The 27,059-nt window shown below is 44.1% G+C and overlaps 1 protein-coding gene across 1 annotated transcript in view; it reads right to left on the bottom strand.

Annotated features, from left to right (window-relative positions):
• Positions 1 to 2,023: 2,023 nt before the first annotated feature.
• The window catches only part of ATP6V0A4 (ATPase H+ transporting V0 subunit a4), a 56,428-nt gene continuing 31,392 nt past the window's right edge, over positions 2,024 to 27,059 (bottom strand). The window contains exons 16-22 of the mRNA XM_064574912.1: positions 26,734 to 26,852; positions 24,918 to 25,134; positions 22,829 to 22,930; positions 10,923 to 11,051; positions 7,050 to 7,167; positions 3,759 to 3,930; positions 2,024 to 2,420 (exon numbers count right to left, since the gene is read on the bottom strand). Of these exons, the coding sequence (XP_064430982.1) occupies positions 2,327 to 2,420; positions 3,759 to 3,930; positions 7,050 to 7,167; positions 10,923 to 11,051; positions 22,829 to 22,930; positions 24,918 to 25,134; positions 26,734 to 26,852 (951 nt within the window). The 3' untranslated portion in view covers positions 2,024 to 2,326. The remainder of the gene's footprint in view (positions 2,421 to 3,758; positions 3,931 to 7,049; positions 7,168 to 10,922; positions 11,052 to 22,828; positions 22,931 to 24,917; positions 25,135 to 26,733; positions 26,853 to 27,059) is intronic.

The following is a 27,059-nucleotide window of genomic DNA, read 5'->3' as shown; positions in this document are numbered from 1 at the left end:
TTTTTAGCTGGAAATCATTGAGCCATGGTAGAACTTTTTAAAACTGAATATGCTTGTGTGTGTTTATGATGCAATTTGTTTTGCAATATCATCAGTAAGGAGAGTAAACTTTCCATATCCCATGTGCCTTCAGCCAAGTTCGAATGGTCAAACCCCTATCCCCACCTCCCCCACCCCCATTCTAAAGCAGGAGAAGTAAATCCAGATCCACATTGCCCAAGAGAGTTTCTTACCTGTGTATATTCCTTGGAAAGCTTTTCAGTCTCAGGCTCTTCTGTTCACAGAGCAATTAGACCACTGGTGGCCCCTGGAGGGGCTTCAGGACTAGCCTGCTCAAGAAGCCCGGCCCCCAGGTCTTCTCCTCCCCTTTTGGCTCAGTTCTGTGAACCGAACCGAATTCCTTAAAGAGCAGCCTTGCATCTTGCGCATGTGAATGACATCCGGGTCACACCCCCTTTCCTGTAGCCCTTCACCTGATCCCTTTTTAAAAGGGAAATTATATTTCTCATTGAGACTGAAGGAGGCTGTCAGACCTTGGAGAAAACTAGCAGTTCTCAGGAAGGCCATGGAGACTTCTGGAAGATCAGGTGTCTAGGCAAGGGGAAGAAGGAAGCTTTGCCCTTTCAAACCTTTTCTTGCAGCCATCACTGCTTAGAATTAAAGGGCAGAAGGCTGGTGATCTATCTAAGCAGAGCATATTTTTAGATAGTTGTTGAGAAGGGCAGGATGAGCTGAGAACCTTGAGACTGCCCAGTGACCTTGGCTTCTACGGACTTAGAGCTAACATTTACATGCTGCTTTTGTCTGTTTTTCCCTTCAGGCAACATCACTGGCTGGGTACGTGGTCCATGCCCGGTGCTTGACATCCACCTTCCACGACCCAGAGAGGTGGAGATCACTATCCCCACTTCCCACCTCAGGACACACGTGATAAAGTGTCAGAATTGGAACTCAAAGATATCAACTCTCATTCTTAGGCTCAACTTGCTTTAATCACTGAATATTTGTGGAGCAGCCCATTGTGCCTTAAGTTGTGCTAGACAAGTCATGACACTGACATAGAAGTTGACATTGTGCCTTAAGTTGTGCTAGACAAGTCATGACACTGACATAGAAGTTGACATGGGAGCTTCCTTGGGTATAAGCAATGACACTTCCATGAGCACCAGTCAACCCCGCTACATGGAGGGGCAGGAGGGAGCTGAAAAAAAATAGAGATTGGTCCAAAAGTTAAGTTTGGATTTGGTCAGATCTTCTGGAATCTTAAGAACTAGATACTACATAGAAAGTGCCCTCTGGGACACCTGGCTGGCTCAGTCACAAGAGCATGCGACTCTGGATCTTGGGGTTGTGGGTTTGATCCCCACGTTGAGGGCAGAGTTGACTTAAAAAAAAAATTAAATCAATAATTTTTTTAAGTGCCTTTTAAACTGTAAAGTGCTGTACCAATGTTAACAATGCTTAATTCTACTGGTATAGTTACCATGAAGACTATGGTTAATCTGGATAATGGTCACTCGAGGTAAATATATATTACTCTACACCTGGCTCTTAGCAGTTCACCAATCCAGGAGCCTTAGAAATGACTTCAGGGCCAACAGACCCAGAGAGTAAGGCTGTCTGGTGGTCTCCTTTCTGGTAAGCTGTTTTCCAGAACTTTCTCAAGCCTTCAAAGCTCTTTCTCCAGTTCCTGCAGCATCTTGTGTATCCAGCTGCTGCTGCTGCTGGTCATGTTGTCACACTTCATTCCACAGGATTTAACAATGCAGAGCCACACTGTTCCGCCCTCCTGTTCATAGAGAGAACATTACCCTTTCTTTCCCACCTGCAGTGAAGATTCATGAGAAAGTTCCTAATCTCGTAAAGCTTAGCAAAGAGAAAAGGTGTCTGAGGAACCAGGAAATGAAAGAATAAACTAATCATAATCCTCTGGAATTAGTTTGTGTACCTCTATTGCTTAGCTTTGGCCTGTAATTATCAATACTAAATTTTATGGAATAATTTTGTACAAAGATATCTTCAAGAACAAGGGAACGGCCCAGCAGTTTATTTTCTTAAATATCATACTTACAAAATTGCAAGAAAACATCAGTGTAGCCCTCCCCATTTTAGTATTTTAGACCCAACCATGAGGTCTATAACATGGTGAAGTCATATCAAATCCCAAGGCTTATAAGTAAAATATACAAGGCTTCCTGCCTCCAGCAAGCCAAGAACAATCATCCCATTGACCAACTCGCGCAGGCTGACGCTGAAGACGAGCCAAACTTCTCTTGCTGGCACAAACCCTGAAGCCAGAGGTGATGGCAGGCTGCGGGGCCTGTAGCTAGTCCTCGGCTGGCCCATCCAGGATGCATTTAAAGGAGAAAGGAGAAAACTTGTAACCAGCCCCGACGTAGAACTTGTTCTGGAACTCTACCCTGGGGAGGGTTGGGGGGCAAGAAGAAGTGAGATTAAACACATAAACTAGAGGCTGGCAGCCAAAGGGAAGAAGCAGAACATTTATAAAATCAAGCTGGGGGGTAGGAAGGCACTCAGGCTGGTGGCCTCCACAGGGATCCTCTGATCCTTAAAACCCTTCTCTTGCCTCCCGCTTACACCTTTCCCTGCCTCTCCCACCCTACTTCCTCCAGGCGTCTGCTACCCCCGCTGAGAGCATGGCAGAGCCACCCTCCCCACGGCTCCCATAAGCCAAGAAGCCCTCGCCGGGCAGCCTTGTCTCACAAGCCAGGGACAAGAAAACGTCTCCCCGGGGTGAAACGTGGTTTGTCTTCTCCATCCTGATCTTAATTAACCACGGGGCTTACGCTATTGCAGAATACCCAGAACCTTAACTTAACGTTCTGATGACTTCCATCATGGATACATGTATGATCCTTTATGCTTGAGGATGTAGCAGAATTCATTTCCTCAATGACAGGGGGGAGAGGCGATGTTACAACCTGAAGGGGGGATGCTGTGATTCTGTCTGCTCAATACATGGAGTGTCGATACTTTTCTTTATGAACGGCGGGCACAGAGGGAGGTAGAAAGCATCAGTGAAAGCTGAAGACAGTCTGTGGGGTATGAGGGTGCAAACACACTCTCAAGATTCTGGACTAAGAGATGACTCGGAGGAAAAACAGAAGCTTCAACAAATGTTTTCATAGTTATAAACCTAGTGATGGCTGATAGTCTGCGGACACATCTGTGAATGTCAAGGGCTCCTGTGAGTGCCTTCCTCCTTCCAGGTACCCTCCTTCTGTTTCCACTTTGTACAGGGCAGGAGGCTCTACCATTGGTTTAATTCCTGCACTCAGCAACAAGGGCCAAATGTCCCAGATTTGCTCAGCGTGCCTCCGTGAGCCTCTCTGATGTGTCATCTTACCAGTAGTTGGAGGTGTCCCTTATCTTGAAGCCAGTTGTAATATAACAAGCTAACATTTAAAAGAGAATGAGTAAATGGGAACTAACATTTAGTATAGAGTGGCCATTATATATGTATACATACACACACACACACACACCCATGCACATGCACATACACGTGCACACACACATGTGCACTCACACGTGCACACACACATACACACGCATGCGCACACACGTGGATGTACACAAGCACGCACACAGGCACGCACACATACACACATACATCATCATGTAATATTACACCAACAGGTGACTGAACCAGGTCAGGGTCTGAAGCCAGCTGGCGGGTCCCGCGGCTCACCCGCGCTCTAGGGCACACGGAGCCTCTGTGGGGCAGCCTTGCTCACCAGTGCAGTCGCAGGGCGTGCAGGAACGCAGAGAGACCCTCCATGATCAGAAGGATGGCTACCGTCAGCACAGCAAATATGGTAAAAATGATGAAGACCCCAATGAGTCCTCCCCAGCCTTGCAGACGAAGGCCAATGTTCATCACCATGGTCCAGAGCACCTCCGACAGTTCTGTGAGAACAGGAGAAACATTCTCAACCACAGGGTTCATCTTTCCATACTCTATTCCTGGGTCTGTACACCCTAGGATCCCAAATCTCAGCTCTCAGGTGGAGAACAGGCACGTGTGCCCTAGGGCACCTGTAGGAGATTGTCAACGGCAGCTTTGCTCATGATGGAGGGGTTTCTGTCACGATGACAAACATCTGGTAGCCTGTTATTCACCAATGAAAGTGAGCAAACTATAGCTACCAGCAGCAACATGAGTAAATGCCAGTAACATCATGGTACGCCACAGAAGCAAAACACAAAAGAATACATATAATATGATTTGATATGGACTGAATGTTTGTGCCTTCCCCACCCATCAAAGTCATATGTTGAAGCCCTACCCACCAAAGTGATGGTATTCGGAGAAGGGGTCTTTGGAAGGCGATTAGGGTTTGATGAGGTCATGAGGGTGGGGCCCTCATGATGGGATTAGTGCCCTTGTAAGAAGAGACATCAGAGAGCTATCTTTACATTGTTGGGTTGAGACTTGAGGTTACCCAACCGAAAGGTCACAGTGGCATGGCCCAGAGAGATCAAGCCTTGTCACTTGCATGTGGCCACCGGGACATGATGAGAAGAGACACATGTGGGAGCACAAGAAAGAGCACCTGTGTCTGTACTGTGCCCCCTGCCCCCGAGCTCTGGCTTTCGGCTGGAGTAACACAGGGTCCTTCATGGTGGGAACAGCTTCACCTCCATCTACTTATACCCCTACCCACTCCTCTGCGCTCTGAGTCAGCACGGACTCTTTGCCTCTATATTTACTAAATTATTGAAATAAAAACTGAAAGCAATTAGAACTGCACCATGCTGTGAAACTCATGTGGCTTCTCTTCCCCATGGCCCTTAGATACGGCAAAATCACAGTTTCCCCGAGAGCTGCTTTCCTCTGCTCTGGGTGCCAACGGGCAAGGGGCTAACAGTCATACCATCTATTTCCACAGGGCTTTTCAGTGAAGACTTCTCATTTACAGTAGCTCATGGGAGCCTCTCCCCACACCTGTGGGAAGGCAGGTGCTTAATTTCTAATGTTTCACTTTCACCTCCTCCTTGTATCCCCATCTTGGTGATTTTTTAAAAAACATTTTATTTATTTATTTGACAGAGAGAGAGAGCACAAGCAGGGGGAGTGGGAGAGGGAGAAGCAGGCTCCCTGCTGAGCAGGGAGCCCGATGCGGGGCTTGATCCCAGGACGCTGGGACCATGACCTGAGCTGAAGGCAGACACTTAACTGACTGAGCCACCCAGGTGCCCCCATCTTGATTTTTGAATCATGTGTCCAAATACAGGCTCCCTCAACTTAGGTCTTAACATGGCACCAATGAACACAATATGCTAGAGTAGTAAATTTCCACTGTTTTAAGCTGCTGAGATCTGGGGGTGGTTGTTACTGCAGCACATTCTAGCCCAGCCTGACTAATACAGCAGGCTAACTATGAGAACAACACAGGAAAGTCAAGGCACACACAGGTTAAGCTGCTGCCTGAGTTACTGAGCTCAAAGTGGTAGAACAGAAACTAGAACAGAATCAGTATTTGTCGTCATTCTACCAAACTACCTCTTCAAGCAAGTTTGTTAGCATGAAGCAGAAGTTATCCATGGGAACTGTATGTCTCAAGAAGTTGCCAGAAATACCCAATGGGTGGACCATGCCAGGCAGCTGTGAACCACATGGATTTTTTGGAGTCAAATTACATCCTCAGTGAGCATGGGCTGGCCAGAGGAGACCTTCCTGCTCTATCTAGCTGTGACCTGAGCCCTTCAAACCACACCTGAGATCAGAGCTAAAGGCAGACATCAACACCACTGACCACACAAGCTCAGAGATCCACTTCGGGTCCCTGGATAACCACTTCACATGAGTGCATGTCAATGCACAAGTAAACATGCGTGGGTGCTCATGGGTGTCTGTGTGCAGATACTTACAGGCTGGATGTATGCATCCAAGCACCTGTGTGCATGCAGAAGTGTGTTTGTGTGTATGTGTGGAAGCTGATGCAAGGAAATGAACACGGCCTGAGCAGTGAAGACTAATAGTGAGCGCTTGTATTTCTGCTACAAATCAATAAGCAGGCTCACTTTCATTGCTTTGGTTTCTATCCATCAAGCACACACTTCGGCCTGGTTTCTCAGTTCCACGCATTGTGCTCAGTTGGGAACACAGGGACAGAAGACAGGGACCTTGCTTTCAGGAGCTCACAGTCTAGTAGGGAGAAAGGCTAATCACAACAGAATTGTAATCACTGCTAGGATGGGGCACTCCCAGAACTCAGGGAAAGGGCACCTTCTAGACCGGGGACCAGGGAGGAAGATTCCCAGGGGAGGTGCCATCTGAGTGAGTTCTGAAGGAGGAATTAGCTACCAGTGAGGAGAAAGTTAAAGAAGAGAGGAATAGGGGCGCCTGGGTGGCTCAGTAGGTTAAGCATCTGACTCTTGATCTTAACTCAGGTCTTGATCTCAGGGTCATGAGTTCAAGTCCCACACTGGGCTCCACACTGGGCATGTAGCCTACTTTAAAAAGAGAGAGAGAGGAATATTTCAAGCAAGTGGGCTGCAGGGCAAACACACAGAAGGGCCCAGAGAGTGTGGCAACTTCAGGAGCCTCGGTGCAGGTCCTTGTGGCCACTGCCTCCTTAGAAGAGGAAGGTAGGACAGTCAGAGCCCAAGAAACTGGAGACATGAAGCCTGCAGCTGGTGTCCGAGTGACGAGCCCAAGAGCCAAGAAATGCAGGCGGCCTCTAGAAACAAGAAATGGTGTCAAGGAAATGGATTCTCCCCTAGAGCCTCTAGAAGACGCCCAGCCCTGCTGACACGTTGGTTCTAGGACTCCTGAACTGTAAGATAGTAAATGTGTATTGTCTTAAGCTGCTAAGTTTGTGGTAATTCGTTACAGCAGTAATGGGGGACTGGTACAGAGGGTAATCGCTCTGAGAATATAAAGTCAGGCCTACGGGAAAAAAGTCACATCTTCCTAAGAAAGAAGAACCAGAAATAACCCAAGAAGGCACTTCTCCCAACAAGTACTTTGATTCTGTTTCCCAGGGGAGCTCTGACTGTGACCCTGAGGGCCACTCACTCACGTGCATGAGCCAGGCTGAGGGCCCAGAGCCGGAGGTAAGAGGCTGTGTTTGAAATGCAGCCCAGGCAATACTCAATCGTGTGGATGGCTTGATGCACAAAGATGTCTCCAAAATTGAACTGAAAGAGAGAGTTCTTTATTCTAATTTCATTAAGAATTTCCTCCATGGAAGGTATCACGAATGAGACACAGATGAATAAAACATGAGCTCCACCGTAAGTCGCTTCCAGTTGAACTAGGGGAAAACAAATATTAACATACTCGTAGGAAGAGAACTAGCAGCACAAAGTAGGAGATATAATATGTGTGCAGTAACATTTCCCAGAAATAGTTGAAAAAAGTTCAGAGAAGAGAGAACAGTTGGTAAGGCGTCACAGGAGGCAGATGGGCGCTGAAGGAGGGGGAAGCATCCGGAAGTAAAAGATAAGCAAGACCATTCGTTCTGAAGGAAATGACTCCTGCTAAGGAAAAGGCTGGGAACATTGGGAAGGCGAGTTCTCGAGGAAAACAGTTTGGCTGGAAGTGGGAGCTTGTTTGGTGAGGAGTAGAAAGGAGAGACCAGGTGCTGAAGTTTCAGGAAAGGACAGATTTGAGAAAATAACCTGGAGTCAATGAGGAACCATAAAAAGCTTCTGAGTAGAAAGTGGCCGGCGGGGTGGGGGGCAGGGGCGACATAAAGAAGTATTGGGGGGAAGATTAATCTGGTGACAAAATGGACCAGCAAGGGCAAAGCCGGTAAGCAAAAGAGCCTGTTTGTTGATTGCCTTAGGGGTGGGGAGGATGAAACAGCACAAAGACAGTGATAGCCCGTTGTTGGCCTCATGCACTCTGATGCTGTGGGGACAACCATCTGACTGGCACCATCCCAGCCCTCGCGTGGCTCACAGTCTGGTGGGGACAACGTGCGCAGAAAGTACAATAATCAAGAATCAGCAGTACGGTGGGGACACAGAAGGGCCATTCACCCGGGAGGGGCCAGGATCGTACAGGGCTCTGAGGCACCTGAGTCTGAGCAGCTAAAAGAATGGCATTGATAGAAATGGAAAATTGGAGAAGGAGATCAGTTGATATACTCAGATGTGTTGCATTTCAGGTGACAGCCGGCCACACAAGTAGCATCTCTCAGCACCCAGTAGTAGAGGCAGGATAGGCTCAGAAGAAAAGTCTGGGCTGGAAATGGGACACCTAGGACCTCACCTGTGGGAGGAGCAACGGTGGGAGGGAAGTGGACTGGGAAGATAGACAAGGGAAAGAGCACAGAAAGAAGAGCTCCTAGGCTTGGAACACATCTTCATTTGGAGGTGAGAAAGAACAAAACTGATGATGCAAAGAAAAGGTCAAAAGGCCAGGAGGAGTCACAGGGCTATGGTCAAGGTTGCAGAGAAACCCGGGAAGGAATGGGGGCTGTGGTCACCCATGTCAGGAGCCATGGAGAGCAGACAGGAACCAATGTCCCTGATTCAGCAAGGAAAAGAGCTGGGAGGAAGTGAAGGACAGGGATGGGCAGAGAGGGAGAGAGTGGAGAGACAGAGTCAAGGTGAAGGAGGGATGTGTAGTGAAGCATTAACCCCACCAAGGAGAGGGCTGGCTTTGTCCTGGCTCCTGGGAGGCAAGCCCTAAACTCCTCACATCTCCCGCATGAAAGAACTGTCTTTGTTATTCATGGCAGCCCCTGGGACCACATCTGATCCTTTCTGTGGTTGGAAGTTTGAGACCAGGAGCCAAGTGATTACAGTCCAATCTCCAGGGAGCAGATGGGGCTGGAGACCGAGTACAACCACTGGGCTGCCAGTCTATGGAATGAAACGCCAATCAAACTTTGGACACTGGAGCGCAGGTGAGCTTCCTGGGCTGACAAGGCTGTGTGCATAGTGCCACATGCTGGGAGATGAATGCCTCCCTAAGGACACAGAATTCTGGAATTTGGGACACCTGGGTGGCTCAGTTGGTTGAGTGTCTGCCTTTGGCTCAGGTCATGGTCCTGGGATCGAGCCCTGCATCAGGTTCCCTGCTCGGTGGGGAGGCTGCTTCTCCCTCTCCCTCTGCCGCTCCCCCCTGCTTGTGCACTCTCTCTCTCTCTCTCATTCTCTCTTCAAAAAAAAAAGAAAAAAAGAATTCTGGAATTTGGAACCCTCCCAGAGTTGGATTCTGCCTATGTGCCTTTTCCTCTGGCCGCTTCTGATTTCTATACTTGTGCTACAATAAAACCCCAATTGTAAGGATTGTACTTTACTGAGTTCTCTAAGTCGTTCTACGGATTATTGGCCCTGAGGGAATGTGAGGGACCCTGAATTTGTAACTGAATGATCTGAAGAGAGGGTGGTCCTGGGGATCCCCAAACCTGTGGCTAGTGTCAGAAGTCTTGGGCGGACTTGGCAGTCTGGAGAGCTGTGCCCTTAACCCTGAGTTTGGCCAACACCCGGTGTGGAGAGAGGTCAGAGAGGACTTTGAGGGGACAATGTAATCAAGCCTGTGTTTGCTTTGCCACAGGAGACCACACATGATTCCACTCGGGGGAAGGGACCTACGAATGGCGCCTCAAGTCACCCAAACAAAGGCAGCCCGTTCACTGCAGAAGCAGCTGGGGAACCCTGACTGGGCAAATCCTGAGGGCAGGAGAACAGAGGAGAGAGATTGTCCTGGACAGGCTGGGACGGGATGAGTCAGATGATGTGTGGGCTGGATTCTAAAACATCCCAGCAGGTCTGACAAACTCAGTAATATTATTAGCCACTAATATGGGCTACTCTCTGTACCTGGAATCTTGTCGGAAACATTTGATCCAGATTTTTCATTAATTCTAATTGGCCATCCATTAGTTTAAATGGTATTTTTTTTTTTTTTTTTTTAGTCATTAACACCACAAAGGGAGCTTCTTCTAGCCTCCCTCAGGCTTCACAAGAACCCTGTCCCCACTCTAGGATTAGAACAGAACTCCAGTTAAAACCCCCAGCCAGTTGAGGCTTATCAGGTGTTTTAGTGATGGGATAAAAACAGCCACCTGCTTCATCTGGGAAAATGTGGCACATTCCTGAGGGAGAGTGACTGCCCGTGGACAGAAATGGGCAGGGAGGGAGGAGGAAAGAGAACAATTCCTGAATTCACAGGAGAGGCAGATAATGTTACAAAGATAGGTCAGCGAAGTCCCAATAGAGCCAGGGTGGGGACAGGAGAACAAAGAGGGGAAGGCTGCCGGGCGAGCTCGCGTCCGGGAGGGGGGCTGGGAGTAAATAACCTGTCTTTGACTTCAACAACAGGGCTAGATTTGGGCTCGGCTCTTGGTTTGAGGGGCACTGATTGGACAGCTCCTAATAAATGTAGCTGACTGCCAAGGGCACGGTTTGGGGTCAAGGAGGCCTCACTAACATCGAGGACCTCCTATGCCAATAGATCTCACAGAGACAGCAGCACCTGGGTTAAAATGTTAAAACACTCCTAGATTGGTTGGTGAGGAGTTGTTGTTCTTTTCTATTTTTTTTTTTTTTAAGATTTATTTATTTTAGAGAGAGACAGTGAGCTAGAGACAGGGCAGAGGGAGAGATCTCTTGACCCTGAGATCATGACCTGAGCTGAAATCAAGAGTTGGACACTTAACTGACCGAGCCCCCCAGGCACCCCGAGTAGCTGTTGTTCTGACCCTATAGGCACTCCCCCTCCCTTGTGACCTCCCCAACATCCCACGACTCCTCAGCTACAGGGCTGCCACCAGCACGGTCCTCCTGACCCTCCCAGATCCACCACCCAAGTCCTTTCTGATGGGCTGGTGGCCATGCCCTACTGGCTGGTAAATATTTGACAATCATCCTTGATGAGATCCCACATCTAGAATCTGTACAGACTGGGGAGTCTTTGTCAACTACCGAGTCCCACATACCTCTTCTTCGTGGTCATCCTGAGCCCCATGGGCACCTGCAGAAGCCCTCTGGCCAGCACTCATGGAAGGGCTGGAGTTGTCACCTTCAGTGTCCTCTGTGGCTTCTTCTTGGATCCTGGAGGCCTGCAGCTGTCAGCAAGCAAGGAAGTGAAGCACTAAATTGACCCTTAGAATTAGAATTACTAATTCTTTTTTTTTTTTTAAGATTTTATTTATTTATTTATTTGAGACAGAGAGAATGAGAGAGAGAGAGCACATGAGAGGGGGGAGGGTCAGAGGGAGAAGCAGACTCCCTGCCGAGCAGGGAGCCCGATGCGGGACTCGATCCAGGGACTCCAGGATCATGACCTGAGCCGAAGGCAGTCGCTTAACCAACTGAGCCACCCAGGCGCCCTAGAATTACTAATTCTAATTAGAATTAGAATAAAGGCTGTCATTAAGTATGTACCAGACACTGTTCTAAACTCTCTCTACATCATCTCATTTAGGCTTCACGACAATCTTTTCATATGAGCACAATTATCACCTCATTCTACAGAGAAGTAAACTATAGCACAGGAAGGTTAAGAAATGTACCCAAGATCACACAGCTTGTAAGGCTAGTTAGTAGCAGAGCCAGGATTCAAACCCAGGCAATCTGATTCCAGAACATGTGCTTTTCTCCATGGTGCTCCAGAATGTGCCAAATTAATCTGTCTTTACAGTAAACCAGTGCATGTACAAGAGTACCTTTTATTGTTAAAATATATATATACACAATATCATAAAATAGTCAGTTGTACCTTGGACACAGCCTTGTGACCTGAACAGCTAGATTTCTGCAGGCAAAATTAACTAGGAGAAATTAATGACTGCTATAGTCTGAGTGTTTGTATCCCCCCTAATTCTTATATTGAAATCCTAAGCCCCAAAGAGGATAGTAGTCGAAGGTGGGGCCTTTGGGAGGTACTTAGGTCATGAGGGTGGAGCCCTCATAAATGGGTTAGTGACCCTATAAAGGATTCCCCACACAACTCTCTTGCCCCTTCCACCATGTGAGGACACAGTGAGAAAGTGCCAGCTAAGAACCAGGAAGGGGAGCCTCACAATGATGAACATACTGGAGGCTTTGAACTTGGACTTCACAGCCTCCAGAACTGAACAATCAATTTATTGTTTATAAGCCACCCAGTCTGTGGTATTTTGTTATAGCAGTCCAAACGGAGTAACCCAATCCCTTTTTCAACACTAATATACTCTTTTAAAATAAAAACATCACTTTATAAAAACAGCTAAGAAAAAAATTCAAGGACAAAAAATCTAGGTGTAGTCAGCATATAATTTGGCCTGGTTTTATCCGTGAGTTTGTTTGTTGATTTGTTTTAGAGTAGGGGAAGAGGGCTGGAGCAAAGGGAGGAATAAGGCTCCACTCCCAGAACAGCGCCCAACATGGGGCTCACTCTCATGACCCTGAGATCCTGACCTGAGCCAAAATCTAGACTCAGATATTTAACCAACTGAGCAAACCAGACGCCCCTCCCTGGGTTTGAATAGACTATTTCTTTGAAGTTACTCTGAAACTTAATGTCCCATGCCCAAAGTATTTCCTAGAATGATTTTATGGGTGGAGTATTGCAAATTAGGCATTAAGGTCTTTTTACCTTTCTTTCTTTAGTGGGTCTACAATCTAATATTTGCAGAGCTTTAGGCAAAGGTAAAAATGGAAGTCCACATGTCATATATTTAAGTATTTAAGAGTTATAAGTCAAGCCCACAGACCCCTAAATAAGATATGTTCTAGCCTCCTATCTTGATAAATCAATCAATCAATGAATCAATCAAGCCTCATAGGAACTTGAAAGGTCAGGTTCAAATTCAGAGTCCTACACCAGGACATGGCAGCACAGGTGAGTTGGCCCTGCACTGTGGCATGCACCTTCTCCTTCTCCTTTCTGTTCTCATCCCACAGCACGAGGGCCATGTGGACACTCCCGCCACAGTGTCCATGTTCCACCCACACTCCCCAAAAAGAGTTGCCCCATGTCAGGGTCTAGTGGTACCCATGCCACTGTGTGGTTGGCACTTGGTAGGGCCTGGAAATGGACTTGAGTCCATTTGGACAAGAATTCCAGGGTGCCAGGTCCCAAGCGGGGACTCTGGGTAAGCCTTTCCCCTTGGCCCCATAGTTCCTTATCCCATGATGAAGGATATGGCTCGTGTTAACATGACTTTGTCTTCCTGAAATCCTATTTTCTCTCCCCCTTAACTTAAAGAAGAAAATCCCAAACAAGACACAGAAGATAGTTTTTCCATTTCAATCCCTAATTTCCAGCCTTTCCTGGTCATTATCCTGGAGTTGGTTAAAATGAACATGAATAATTTTGCAGAAGCATAATACTGGACTTTATAAATCCTAGTGCCCATCTTCTACTAACCATCTCACAATCTTTGAGCTGGGTGCCCAGTGAAATCAAATGTACAACAACTCAATTTTAAATTAGTTACTGACAACTTTCTGAAAACACATGTACCAAAAGACATGCACAGGGATATTTACATCAGTATTATCTGTAATCACTAAAACTAGAGATAAGCCAGGGACTTCCAGGGAAGATGGCAGGGTAGGAGGATCCTAAGCTCACCTTGTCCCTTGGATACTCCTAGATAACACCCATATCCATGTAAAGAATCCAGAAAATGACCCAAAAACTGGCAGAACAGACTCTCCACAGCTAAAGGTAGAGAAGAAGCACATTAAAACAAAACAAAACAAAACAAAAATAAACAAAAAAATGGTAGGAAGGGCAAAGGTGCAGTTAGGAAACAAACTGACGCATGACACTGTCCATGGGAGGGAGGGACACACAGGCTTGGAGAAGGGAGAGGAGTAGATTCCAACCAGGCACCCCAGGTGCAGGGTACCCACACTAGGAGGACAAAGCCCCGTATCATTTGGCTCTGAAAACCAGAGGGGCTTAGCTTTACAAGTTCTTACAATCAATGGGGTTTAACACCTAGAACTGTAAAAATCAGCAGGCTCCACCCTGGGAAAGTTGGAGGGGATAGGAAACTGAGTCCCCACCTTTAAAGAAAGAGCACAACAAACAGCCCACTGAGATGCAGCATAGAAGCAGCAGTTTGGAGAAAAGGGATATAAGGGAAGGAGATTTACTTACTAATCTTAGAACTAGTACTAGGGTGGCAAGGATCTTTGAGTTCTCCAAGAACAAAAGAGCTGGCCCAGCCATTTCCTTCCCCCATCCCCCAGCCTAGATACACAGTCACCTGCGGGAACCAGTGCAGCCAGCAAACATTCTCCACCCACCTTGCTAACAGTGCCCCCAACCCTACCCTACCCCCCACCACGCTTTTCTGCCAACCACCCCCTCCAACCCACCCTTGGCAAGAGTCCATCCAAAGCAGCACCACAAGCATGGCATTGTGCAAGCAGCACCCACAGCATTCATCACCATTCCAAAGTGACTCTTGCCCTGGGGAGAAGGGAAGATAACCACACAAACCTGTTCATGAGTGGCCCCAGCGGTAGGCTGGGGGCAGACATCGGGACTGATGGTAGGCCCTGTCCACCAACAAAAGCTTCTCAGGGACAACACAGGGAAAGTGCCCTGCAGTTCAGTGCTATTGCATCTCTGGCAAATGCCTGGTCTGTCCCAACTCGAGCCCAAACTGGCTCATTAACAACACAGGGACCAAACCCTGCCCACAACAGGCAAAGAGTCATTGCAAATGACTAGACTAAAGGCAAACATAGCTCAGCCACAAGAGTAGGACACACACAACACACATAGGGGACCTCCCTGAAGACTGATATTCTGGTGAACAGAGGTAAGACCTCTTCTTCATAAGGACACTACTTTCAAGAGCACAAGATGTAGCTGACTTTCCTAACACATAAAAACAGACACAGAGAATTAGACAAAAGGAGAAGACAGAGGGATATGTCCCAAATGAAACAGTACAAAATCCCAGCAAGAGAGCTAAGTGAAACAGAGATAAATAGTATGCCTGATGAAGAATTTAAAGTAATGGTCATAAAGATACTCACTGGACTTGAGAAATGAGTGGAGGACCTCAGTGAGACCCTCAGTAAAGAGATAGAAAACATAGGGCGCCTGGGTGGCTCAGTTGGTTAAGCGACTGCCTTCGGCTCAGGTCATGATCCTGGAGTCCCTGGATCGAGTCCCGCATTGGGCTCCCTGCTCGGCAGGGGGTCTGCTTCTCCCTCTGACCCTCCCCCCTCTCATGTGCTCTCTCATTCTCTCTCTCTCAAATAAATAAATAAAATCTTTAAAAAAAAAAAAAAGATAGAAAACATAAAAAAGAACCAATCAGAGATGAAAAACTCAATCACTGAAATTAAAAATACACTAGAGGGAATAAAGCCTAGATTAGAGGAAGTGGAAAAACAGATCAGTGACCTGGGGGACAGAGTAATGGAAAGCAATCAAAGCTGAACAAAAGAAAGAAAAAAGAATATTAAAAAATGAGAACGGATTAAGGGAACTCAACAACACTACTGAGTGTAATAATATTCACATTGCAAGCATCCCAAAAGAAGAAAGAAAAGGAGGCAGAAATTTTACTTGAAGAAATAATAGCTGAAAAGTTCCTGAATGTGGAGAAGGAAACAGAAGTCCAGATCCAAAAGGCACAGAGATCCCCCAACATAATCAATCCAAGGAAGCCCACACCAAAATACATAGTAATTAAAGTGGTAGTGATAAAGAGAGAATTTTAAAACAAGCAAGAGAAAACAGTTGCATACAAGGGAAGTCCCATAAGGCTATCAGGGGATCTTTCAGCAGAAACTTCACAGGCCAGAAGAGAGAGGCAAGACATATTCAAAGTTCTGAAAGAAAAAAACTTGCAACCAAAAATAATCTCTCCAGCAAGCCTATCATTCAGAATAGAAAGAGAGATAAAGAGCTTCCCAGACAAACAAAAGCTAAGGGAATTCACTGTCACCAAACCAGCCCTACAAGAAATGTTAAAAGGGACTTTTCAGGTGGAAATGAAAGATCATAAGCAGGAGTAAGAAAAGTAAGAAGCACAAAAGCAGTAAAATTAAGGTACATCTATAAAAATGAATCAAGGGATTCACTAAATAAAAGGATGTAAAATATGACACCACATACCTAAAATGTGAGAAGGGGAGAAGAATAAGAGTTTAGTGCTTGAGTATGGGTTCAAACTTAAGTGACTATCAATTTAATATAGACTGCTATATGCATAAGATGTTATATATAAATGTAATGGGAACCACAAATCAAAAACTGGTAATAAATATGCAAAAAATAAAGATAAAGGAATCCAATTATATCACTTAAGAAAGCCACCAAAAGGTGAGAGAAGAAAGCAAGAGAAGAAAGGAACAGAGAAGAATTACAAAACTACAAAGCAAGGAACAAAATGGTGATAAACACATACCTATCAATAATTACTTTGGATGTAAATGGACTAAATACTCCAATCAAAAGACATAGGGTGATGGGATGGATAAAAAGCAAGACCCATCTCTATGCTGCCTACAAGAGACATATTTCAGACCTGAAGCCACATGCAGTTTGAAAGTAAAGAGGTGGAAAATATTTATCATGCAAATGGAAGTGAAAAGAAAGCCAGGGTAGCAATACTTACATTGGATAAAATGGACTTTAAACAAAGACTATAACAATAAACAAAGAAGGACACTATATAATTATAAAGGGAACAATTCAACAAGAAGATATATGACAATTGTAAATAATATGCACCCAACAGAGAAGCACCCAAATATATAAAGCAGCTATTAACAAACATACAGGAAGTCATCCGTAGTAATACAATAATATTAGGGGATTTTAACACCCCATTTACATCAATGGATAGATCATCCAAACAGAAAACCAACAAGGAAACAGTGGCTTTGAATGACACATTGGACCAGATGAATCAGATATATTCAGAATATTACTTCCTAACACTGCAAAATACACATTCTTTTCAAGTGCACATGGAACATTCTCCAGAGCAGATCACATGTTAGTCCACAAAACAAATCTCAACAAATTCAAAAACACTGAAGTCATAGCATGCATCTTTTCCAACCACAATGCTGTAAACCTAGAAATCAACCACAATAAAAAGTCTGGAAAGAACACAAATACATGGAAGTTAATTAACAGCCTACTCAACAATGAATGGGTCAAAAAAGAAATCAAAGAGGAAATCAAAAAACATATGGAGACCAAAGAAAATGAAAATACAATGGTCCAAAATCTTTGGGATGCAGCAAAAGCTGTTCTAAGAAGAAAATTTATAGCAATACAGGCCTATTTCAAGAAGCAAGAAAAATCTCAAACAACCTAATCTTACACTTTAAGGAGCTAGAAAAAGAACAACAAATAAAACCCAAAACTAGTACAAGGAAGAAAATAATACAGTTTAGAGCAGAAATAAAACAGAAACTAAAAAAAACAGAACAGAGCAATGAAACCAGGAGCTGATTCTTTGAAAAGATCAACAAAATTGATAAGCCATTAGCTTATCAAAAGAGAGAGAGGGAGAGAACTCACAATCAGAAATGAAAGAGGAGAAATAATAACTAACACGACTGAAATACAAAGGATTATAAGAGACTATTACAACAAACTGGACAACCCAGAAGAAATGAATAAAGTCCTAGAAACCTATAACTTCCCAAAACTGAAGCAGGAAGAAATAGAAAACTTGAACAGACTGATTACCAACAAATGATGAAACTGAATCAGTAATCAAAAAACTCCCAATAAATGGAAGTCCAGAACCAGATGGCTTCACAGATGAATTCTACCAAATATTTAAAGACTTAATACCTATTCTTCTCAAATTATTCAAAAAAAAACAGAAGAGAAAGGAAAGCTTTCAAATTCATTCTATGAGGTCAGTACTATCCTGATAAAGACACCACAAAAAAAGAGAGAAAACTACACACCATTCTGTCTGATTCATGAACATAGATGCAAAAATCTTCAACAAAATACTAGCAAACTGAATCCAACAATACATTTAAAAAATCATTCACCACAATCAAGTGGGATTTACCCTGGAATGCAAGGGTTGTTCTATATTCACAAATCAATCAACATGATATATCATAGCAATAAGAAAAAGGATAAAAACCATATGATCATTTCAATGGATGCAGAAAAAAACATGACAAAGTGTAACATCCATTCATGATTAAAAAAAAAACCCCACAACAAAGTAGGTTTAGAGAGAACATACCTCAACATAATAAAAGCCCTATATGAAAAACCCACAGTTAACATCATCCTCTATGGTGAAAAACTGACAGCTTTTCCCCCAAGATCAGGAACGAGACAAGGATGTCCACTCTCACCACTTTTATTCAACATAATACTGCAAGTCCTAGCCACAGCAATCAGACAACAAAAAGAAATAACAGGCATCCAAATTGGTAAGGAAGAAGTAAAACTTTCACTATTTGCAGATGATATAATACTATATATAGAAAACCTGAAAGACTCCACCAAAAAATTGGTATAACTGATCAATGAATTCAGTAAAGTTGCAGGATACAAAATCAATGTACAGAAATCTGTTGCATTTTTTTTTAAAGATTTTATTTATTTATTTGAGAGAGAGAATGAGAGACAGAGAGCACAAGAGGGAAGAGAGTCAGAGGGAGAAGCAGACCCCCCGCTGAGCAGGGAGCCCGATATGGGACTCGATCCCGGGACTCCAGGATCATAACGTGAGCTGAAGGCAGTTGCTTAACCAACTGAGCCACCCAGGCGCCCTCTGTTGCATTTCTATACACTAAAAATGAAGTAGCAGAAAGAGAAATTAAGAAAACAATCCCATTTACTATTGCACCAAAAAGAATTAAATACCTAGGAATAAACTTAACCAAGGAGGTGAAAGACCTGTATTTCTGAAAATTACAAAACACTGATGAAAGAAATTGAAGATGACACACACAAAAATGGAGATATTCCATGCTCATGGATTGGGAGAACAAATACTGTTAAAATGTCCATACTACCCAAAGCAATTTGCAGATTTAATGCAATCCCTATCAAAATACCAACAGCATTTTTCACAGAGCTAGAATAAGCAATCCTAAAATTTGTATGGAACCACAAAAGACCCAAAAGATTGCCAAAGCAATCTTGAAAAAGAAGAACAAAACCGGAGATATCACAATCCCAGATTTCAAGATTTACTACAAAGCTGTAGTGATCAAAACAGTGTGGTATTGGCACAAAGAGACACATAGATCAGTGGTACAAAGCAGAGAGCCAGGAAATAAATCCACAATTATATGGTCAACTAATCTTTAACAAAGGAAGCAAGGACATGCAATGGGAAAAAAAGTCTCTTCAGCAAATGGTGTTGTGAAAACTGGACAGCAGCATGCAAAAGAATGAAACTGGACCACTTTCTTATACCACACACAAAAATAAAACTGAGAATGGATTAAACACCTAAGCGTGAGACCTGAAACCATAAAAATCCTAGAAGAAAGCACAGGCAGTAACTTCTCTGACATCATTCATAGCAGCATTTTTCTAGATATGTCTCCTGAGGCAAGGGCAACAAAAGCAAAAATAAACTATTGGGACTACATCAAAATAAAAAGCTTTTGCACAGCAAATGAAGATCCCCAAATAGCCATAGCAATCTTGAAAAAGAAGAACAAAACTGGAGGTATCACAATTCCAGATTTCAAGTTACATTACCAACCTGTGGTAATCTAAACAGTATGGTACTGGCACAAAAACAGACACATAGATCCATGGAACAGAATAGAGAGCCCAGAAATAAACCCATGATTATATGGTCAATTAATCTTTGACAAAGGAAGCAAGGATATGCAATGGGAAAAAAACAGTCTCTTCACCAAATGGTGTTGGGAAAACTAGACAGCTACATGCAAAAGAATGAAACTAGACCACTTTCTCACACCATACACAAAAATAAACTCAGAATGGATTAAAGACCTAAATGTGGAACTGAAACCATAAAAATCCTAGAAGAGAACACAGGCAATAAGGTCTCTGGCATCAACCATAGCAACATTTTTCTAGGCATGTCTTCTAAGGCAAGGAAGACAAAAGCAAAAATAAATTACTGGGACTACATCAAAACAAAAAGGTTTGCACAGCAAAGGAAACAATCAACAAAACTAAAAGACAACCTACTGAGTGGGAGAAGATATTTGCAAATGATATATCCGGTAAGGGGTTAGTATCCAAAATATATAAAAACTTACACAACTCAACACCAGAAGAACAAATAATCCAATTAAAATATGGGCAGAAGACACGAATAGATATTTCTCCAAAGAAAACACACAGTTGGCTAGCAGACACATGAAAAGATGCTCAACATCACTCACCACCAGGGAAATGCAAATCAAAACCACAATGAGCTATATCCTCATACCTGACAGAATGGCTAAAATCAAAAACACAAGAAACAACAAGTGTTGGAGAGGATGTAGAGGAAAAAGAAACCTTGTGTACTATGGGTGGGAATGCAAACTGGGGCAGCCACTGTGGAAAAGAGTATGGAAGCTCCTCAAAAAAATAGAAACAGAATTACCATATGATCCAGTAATTCCACCACTGGGTGTTCACCCGAAGAATATGAAAACACTAATTTGAAAAGATATATGTACCCCTAAGCTTATTGCAGCATTACTGACAACAAATTATAGAAGCAACCTGTCCATCAACAGATGAATGAAAAAAAGAGGAGGTGTGTGTGTGTATTAGAATATTACTCAGCCGTAAAAAAAGAATGAAATCTTGCCATTTTCAATGACATGGGTGATCTAGAGGATATAATGCTAAGCGAGGTAAGTCCATCAGAGAAAGACAAATACCATATGACTTAACTCATGTGGAATTTAAGAAACAAAACAAATGAACAAAGAAAAAAAAAAGAGACAAACAAAAAACCAGACTCTTAACTACAGAAAACAAACTGGTGGTTACCAGAGGAGAGGTGAGTGGGGGGATGGGTAGAATAGGTGAAAGGGATTAAGAGTATTCTTACTGTGATGAACATCAGGTATTGTACAGAATTGTTGAATCACTACATTGTATATCTGAAATTAATGTTAACACTATATATGTTAACTATACTGGTATTTTAGACATAATAAAAAATTTTAATTAAAAACAAAATAAACGAAGATATAATAAAACTGGAAACAAGCCAAATAACTATCAATATACAAATGGATAAATAAACTGTGGTATATTCATATACAGTAATACTATATAGCAATTCTACACACACGCATGTTCACACACACCTCTGGAATATGACACTGGATAAAGGAAGCCAGATCCAAAAGAGGGCGTACTGTATGATCCCCCTTACATAGCATTTAAGAATAAATGAAACTAGGGCACCTGGGTGCCCAAATAATGCCGTTATGGAATCATCTCTTGGATGGAGGTGGTAGAAATGTTTCTAACATGAAAAAGGACTACCAGGATCCTAATCGGCAGCCTAAAAGACCAACCAACAGCTATGCATTCCAAGGAGAGCCCAAGGAGACAGGCCTCCACGCAGTCTTGGGGAGCTCCTGCTACCCAGAGTCGTTTCAGGGGGTGTCATCCAAGACGGCACACTAAGAAAACCTCCTCTGACTTCCTTCCCTATTATATAAGTCATCCTGGAGAAAAGCGAGAAATCAACCACGTTGAGATCAGCAACTATTTACACTTTTTGTGGAGCAAAGAGCAAGGCAAGCTATTATTTTAGAGTCTGGGGAGTCAGGTGAGCCGGTGGCTCACTTATGGACTTAACGGGTGTAAGCTCACTTGACTTAACGGACAGGCTGAGTTTTAGAAAAGAGTGGTATCTAGGTCGGCAAACAGCTATCTGCCGCCTTCCTTTGAAACACTTGGTCACCTCTAGACAACCTTCCACCTCACCCTCCCTTTATCATCTGGGCCTCTCACCAATTAGCCAAACAATAAACAAGTATTCTTTGCTTTGTCTTTTTTTAAATTCATCTCCCACTTGAATTTATTTACCAGACAGCCTTCCTAACTAGCCAAGGCTGCCCAGACACAACAGAAGAGAAGCAGGTGATGTAGGGAAAGGGCGCCACCTAGGGACGAACCTCCGGAACTCCAGTCTCATCTCCAGGTCCCTGACTCAGCCAAGTCAATATCCCACAGATTTTAGAAAAGAATGAATTTATCTGAAAATATCTACAGCCACTTAAAACATATGTGATCTCAGCACATTCCACTTACTCTTTTGCACTGATGTAGACAGAGAGAGCAGAGACTGATAATCTCAAGCAGCGCTCATGTGGGGATTTCTAGATTCTGACGTGCCCCGGGAGGTCAATCTTCCCAAATCCTATTTGATTTAGACTGATAGTAAACTCTTCTTCATTCCCTGAATAAACGCGAGGCTCAGGAGCAGTTCACACAAAAGGAGGAAAAGGGCTGAAATGGGTGTTTGGCAATAGGGAAAAATCACAAATAAACGGAAGCTGGCTTATTTGTATTTCTTGACTCCTGCACTGGCACACTGTAACATAATTCAGTGAAAGCTCACAACGGTAAACTCTGATAAAAACAGCTTTCAATATTCACCAACAAACTCAAACTATAGTAAAATACTTTTACTTTCAACTAATAACACAACCATGTTCAGACTCATAAGTCATTAGCTACCAGTAGACTTGGTGAATACACACGGATGCACACACACACCCTGAGCAAAGTTTGCAAAACATAAGATTTAAATGTGCTTGCCCTATTTAATAGAGCGTTGTCCTGGAAAGAAGAAGGCCCCCAAAGCCCAGCATTCTGTTGAAAGCCCAGACTTCTATGCTCAAGGAACCCACACTCTTACCCACAGTGAGTGAATGGAAATGAATAGGCACTTACCAGGAATTTTTGATGATTGGCTCTAAGAATAAACGGCTTAATCAGAAGCATCCATGGGACAGAAATCAAAGCCATAATAACAAAGAAACTTTGGACTTCTTGCTGTGAGATCAAAATCGTAAGATCCCATCACTTCAAGGTGATCACACCGCATAACTTACATGATAAAAATTGTAAATATGGATCATTTTAGTTATACTTTATTTTGAGAGATCTAAAGCATGTCAATGTATCCATTCGCCTTTACATCTTGGAGTATTCCCACTGCAGTCCAGCGGTGCCCAGCGTCAATCCAGAGTGGGCACTGGAAACTCACTATCTTATTCCTTACTCTTCGAGTATCCCCTTGCTATCCTCCCACCCCATATGTGAACAAGAAGTACTCACAAGGCACATAATAAGGGCCACTTTATTTATCCCTTGTCCCATGGGAATAGTTAGCCCCTGGCCCTGCATGAAAAGTGTGGCAGGCCCCATGTCTTCACTGGTCACTCCCCAGTAGCCAAAACCCCTTGGGTCACTTTAAGTGACAAAGATGATCTCAATTAGCAATTGCGTATTCCCAGGACTAGGTAATTATCTGTGCTCTGTTGCTCTCTTTCAAAAAGAAAAAAAACTTCCTCTCAAAAAGAAAAAAAAAGCTTCCTCATGCTCTTGCTGTGGGTGAGTCACCCGCCGGGCTCTGGGGTAGCCATGTTGGACTCTCCCTGGCAGTCTCCCTCACAGCTCCCTCTGGGCTGAGGCAGCCATGGTCTTGATGCTTCTGCTGAAACCCAGAATTTGTCCCACCTTATCATCCTGCTACACATTTCCTTTCATGTCCTTATGCCCCCACCTCTTATTATAAAACCCCTAGTCACCAACTTGGAGGAGTGACTCAGAGCTGCTGGGTCAAAGAACCAGGAAGCCCGGGGAGGCTTAGTCGGAGCTACTAAAAGGCATGGACACTGGGTGCTCGAGGGCGGAAAAGAAAAGTGTTTCTTAGACCTTCACTTTTCTTCTACTGTTCTGGCCAAGCTCTCAGTCAATGCCAGGGGATGATTTTTATGCCAGTCGTAACAAGATTCACCCTGCTAACAGTGGGGACATCCTATCCCCTCAGTCTTCTACCCTCCTCCCCTCTGAAATGCTCAGAAGAGGGAAGGGAGCCTCAGAAACACACACCGGGCTTGCCAGTTCTAGCTTCCTGCGCTACCTCATCGCCATTTGTCCACCTTTATGCAAGGTTTTCCACCTCACGATGTACACAGCAACCAGAGATTTATATTTATCTGTTGCTCTTCTTCTTTGATATTCAAACATGGCACCACGATGGCCATGGCAGTGTTGGGAAGGGGCTGGGTTATCAACTTACATCGTCCCTTCCTGCTGCATGACCCCAAAATGAGCCTATGGAAACTTCAAACTGTGTCAGGATAATGCATCTTCATACCAGGGCACAGGGAAACCAGCCAACTCCCAATAAGGGTTTTAAAGGGGGAAAAAAGCTGGAAAAGCCATTCACTGTGCAAAGTTCAGTGCATATTCCAAACCAGGTGAGGACTTTAGTCTCTATGAAAGGAGTTAGCGCATGAAATAGTTGGGTGAGTCTGAGTCCTTTGCCAAAAAGAGAAGACTTGTTTGGGAGATCCAAGTGAACTTTCATTCGAACTCTGGCCCTGAGTAAATGAACCTTCCAAATATGTTCATTTAGTGCTCATGGTCTAGGGGTTGTTCGTATACCATTACAACAGTAAAGGGGGCTGCCTCAAAAGAGCTTTCAGAGGTATAGGTCTTCTCTGATTATTATCTTAGATCTGAATTATCTTTATTTTTCATAAAAAATGCCCCACCACAGGGCATTTTCTCTTCTAATTTTGTTGCTCCTATAGGAGGTGAACACAGCTAGGACTCAAGCGCATGAGGCCACAAGCAGCCACAGGAGGGGCAAAGCACGTCTTTGATGAGGACATCCAGGTGTCAACAACCTTGAGTGGGTACTAAGATGGCTCAGTCTTGCAAATAACTATTCTCTGCAATGCTCAAGAGTGTGAGAGAGATGTGACGTTATCAAGTGCATAAAAGAAGAAAAAAAAAACGCCATCAATACCTGATGTTTGTACAGGGGTGCATTAGAAGGGTCGTCATAGTTAAACAGAAACATGTTGATGAAGTGGATGAGGATGCTAGGGGCATGCTGGGACACATGGACATCAAAGTGGCACCATTTGAAAATGATCATGAAAACCAAGTATCCAAAGAGACACAGGATAAAAATCATCTCAGGAATAAATTGCAGAATGATGTTGAGAGTTCTTCTGAAGTATCTGGGGGTGGGAAACACACACATGAAAGAGAGAACACTGAGTGAATATCAGGAACTAATTATTCGCCCCAAAGCACAAAATGTTCATTTTTCGCACACTGCATCTACTCCCTTAGCAAGCAGCAATTATGCAGGGACGGGAAAAGGAGAAAGGAAGGATTCAAGAGAACCAGGGTCTGGAAGGTGGTGTCCGAAGCAAAGGGCAGGTCTGCAGGGAGAGCTGGTGGTTTGACCTGCACACCTAGCTCATACCAACACACCCAAGGGCACAAAGATATAGAAGGGCGACCAGGAAGCTTTTTCTCCTAAGACAGGGGTAGGAAAGCTAAGGCTTATGGGCCAAACTGAGCCCATTCCACAAGTTGAAAATGATTTTTACATTTCTAAATGGTTGACCAAAAAACTCAAAAGAACAATAGTTTATGATATGTGAAAATTATATGTAATTCAAATTTCAGTGTTCATTAATAAAGTTTTATTAGAATACAGATCCACTCATCCGTTGACAGATTGTCCATGGCAGCTTTTATGTCCCAACGCCAGGATTGAGTAGTTGTGACAGAGACCATCTGGCCTCCAGAGCCCAAAATATTTACTCTCTGGCTCTTTACAGAAGGAGTTTGCCAACTCCTGCTCTAAGATATAGAGAGAGTCCCACAAGGCTAAGTTGGGGGCCCCCAAGTTAAAATGTCAGAAAGGGCCCCCACTCCCTTTGCTAATTGCAAGAGTTATCTGAGGGAAAAGGGAGATCTCACGATAAAACAGCATCCCTAGATCATTGAGGCCGGCCTGAAACACAATGAAACCAATGATAGACTGCTCCAGAAAATACTTCCTGGGATTATCTCTCATTTAATTCTCATGGCCCTTCCAGGGAGGCAGTGGTACCAGGGTCACTGGTCACTAATTGTCACTAGTTGACTCGCTAACTATATCTGATTTTTCGAATAGATCTGCACTTGTATGGGTTTCAGGTCGGGGGCACCACGGGGCTGGCTCTGGCCAATGGGAACAGAAGTGGTGTGGGTCGCTTCCAGGGGGAAGCTTAAGAGTCCATGTTTTCCACATTGCACATTCCACATTCCACTTTCCATGTTTTCATACATTGTTGCCTTTAGAAAAATAGGTTTGAGAAGTTTTCCGAGATGCAGCTTGATACAAGGAAAGGAAAGATAAGACATGAACAGCCCAAGTGAGAGGCTGCTGACATCAAAGGGAATTGAGAATCTGAGGGCACGTGGGCCCCAATGTACTTACGTCTTCATTTGCCCACTGGTGGGAGCTTCTCCTGGATATGGCAGTGACCGAGGCCTTTCAGGTTGGGGGACCCAAGGTGCTATGGGCTTGCCAGTCTGTTTCTGAACCCTCAAATATTTCTGAGGTGAAAGGAACACTCCTACTTGAGTGACCCAGCTCAGGAGAAACAGAGGTCCCACTTCTGCCAAACCAGCCTGTCCTGGCTCAAGCCAAGAGACATGGCAAAGCACTCCCCGTAGGAAGAAGGAAACTCTTGCACAAAGGGGCCACACGGGCGGCTCTGTCCCTGCTCCTCAACGACAGGGTCAGACCAACAGGCAGCAAGTTAATCATGAAAACTTACATGTGATTGAAAAGGCTGAGAATAACGCCGAAAACCATCTGGACAATTCCCAGGATGACCGACATCTTCATTTTGTAGGAGTTCAAGAATGTTAGTTTGTTTGAAGCCAAGTTCCAAATCTGGATGGGAAACGTGACAAGAAAGGCATGAGACCAGAGTCTAGAGGTTTTATCGGGGGCGACAGCAGGACTTCTCCTGAGGAAGTCACTGTAGGGACCACGTTTTCAAATTTCAATCCCGTTCAATGCATGCATTCTGGGCTCAGGAAAGGAAAAGGAAGAAACCCCTTATCAATGTAATTCTAATGCCAAATGTGTCAGAACCCT

The sequence above is a fragment of the Mirounga angustirostris genome, unplaced genomic scaffold (assembly GCF_029215605.1).
Source record: "Mirounga angustirostris isolate CCGP_5_RB_7025 unplaced genomic scaffold, mMirAng1.0.hap1 SCAF_12, whole genome shotgun sequence".
Taxonomy (NCBI): Eukaryota; Metazoa; Chordata; class Mammalia; order Carnivora; family Phocidae; genus Mirounga; species Mirounga angustirostris.
Note: the sequence above shows the minus strand (reverse complement) of the source record. Positions and strands in the feature narration are given on the sequence as shown.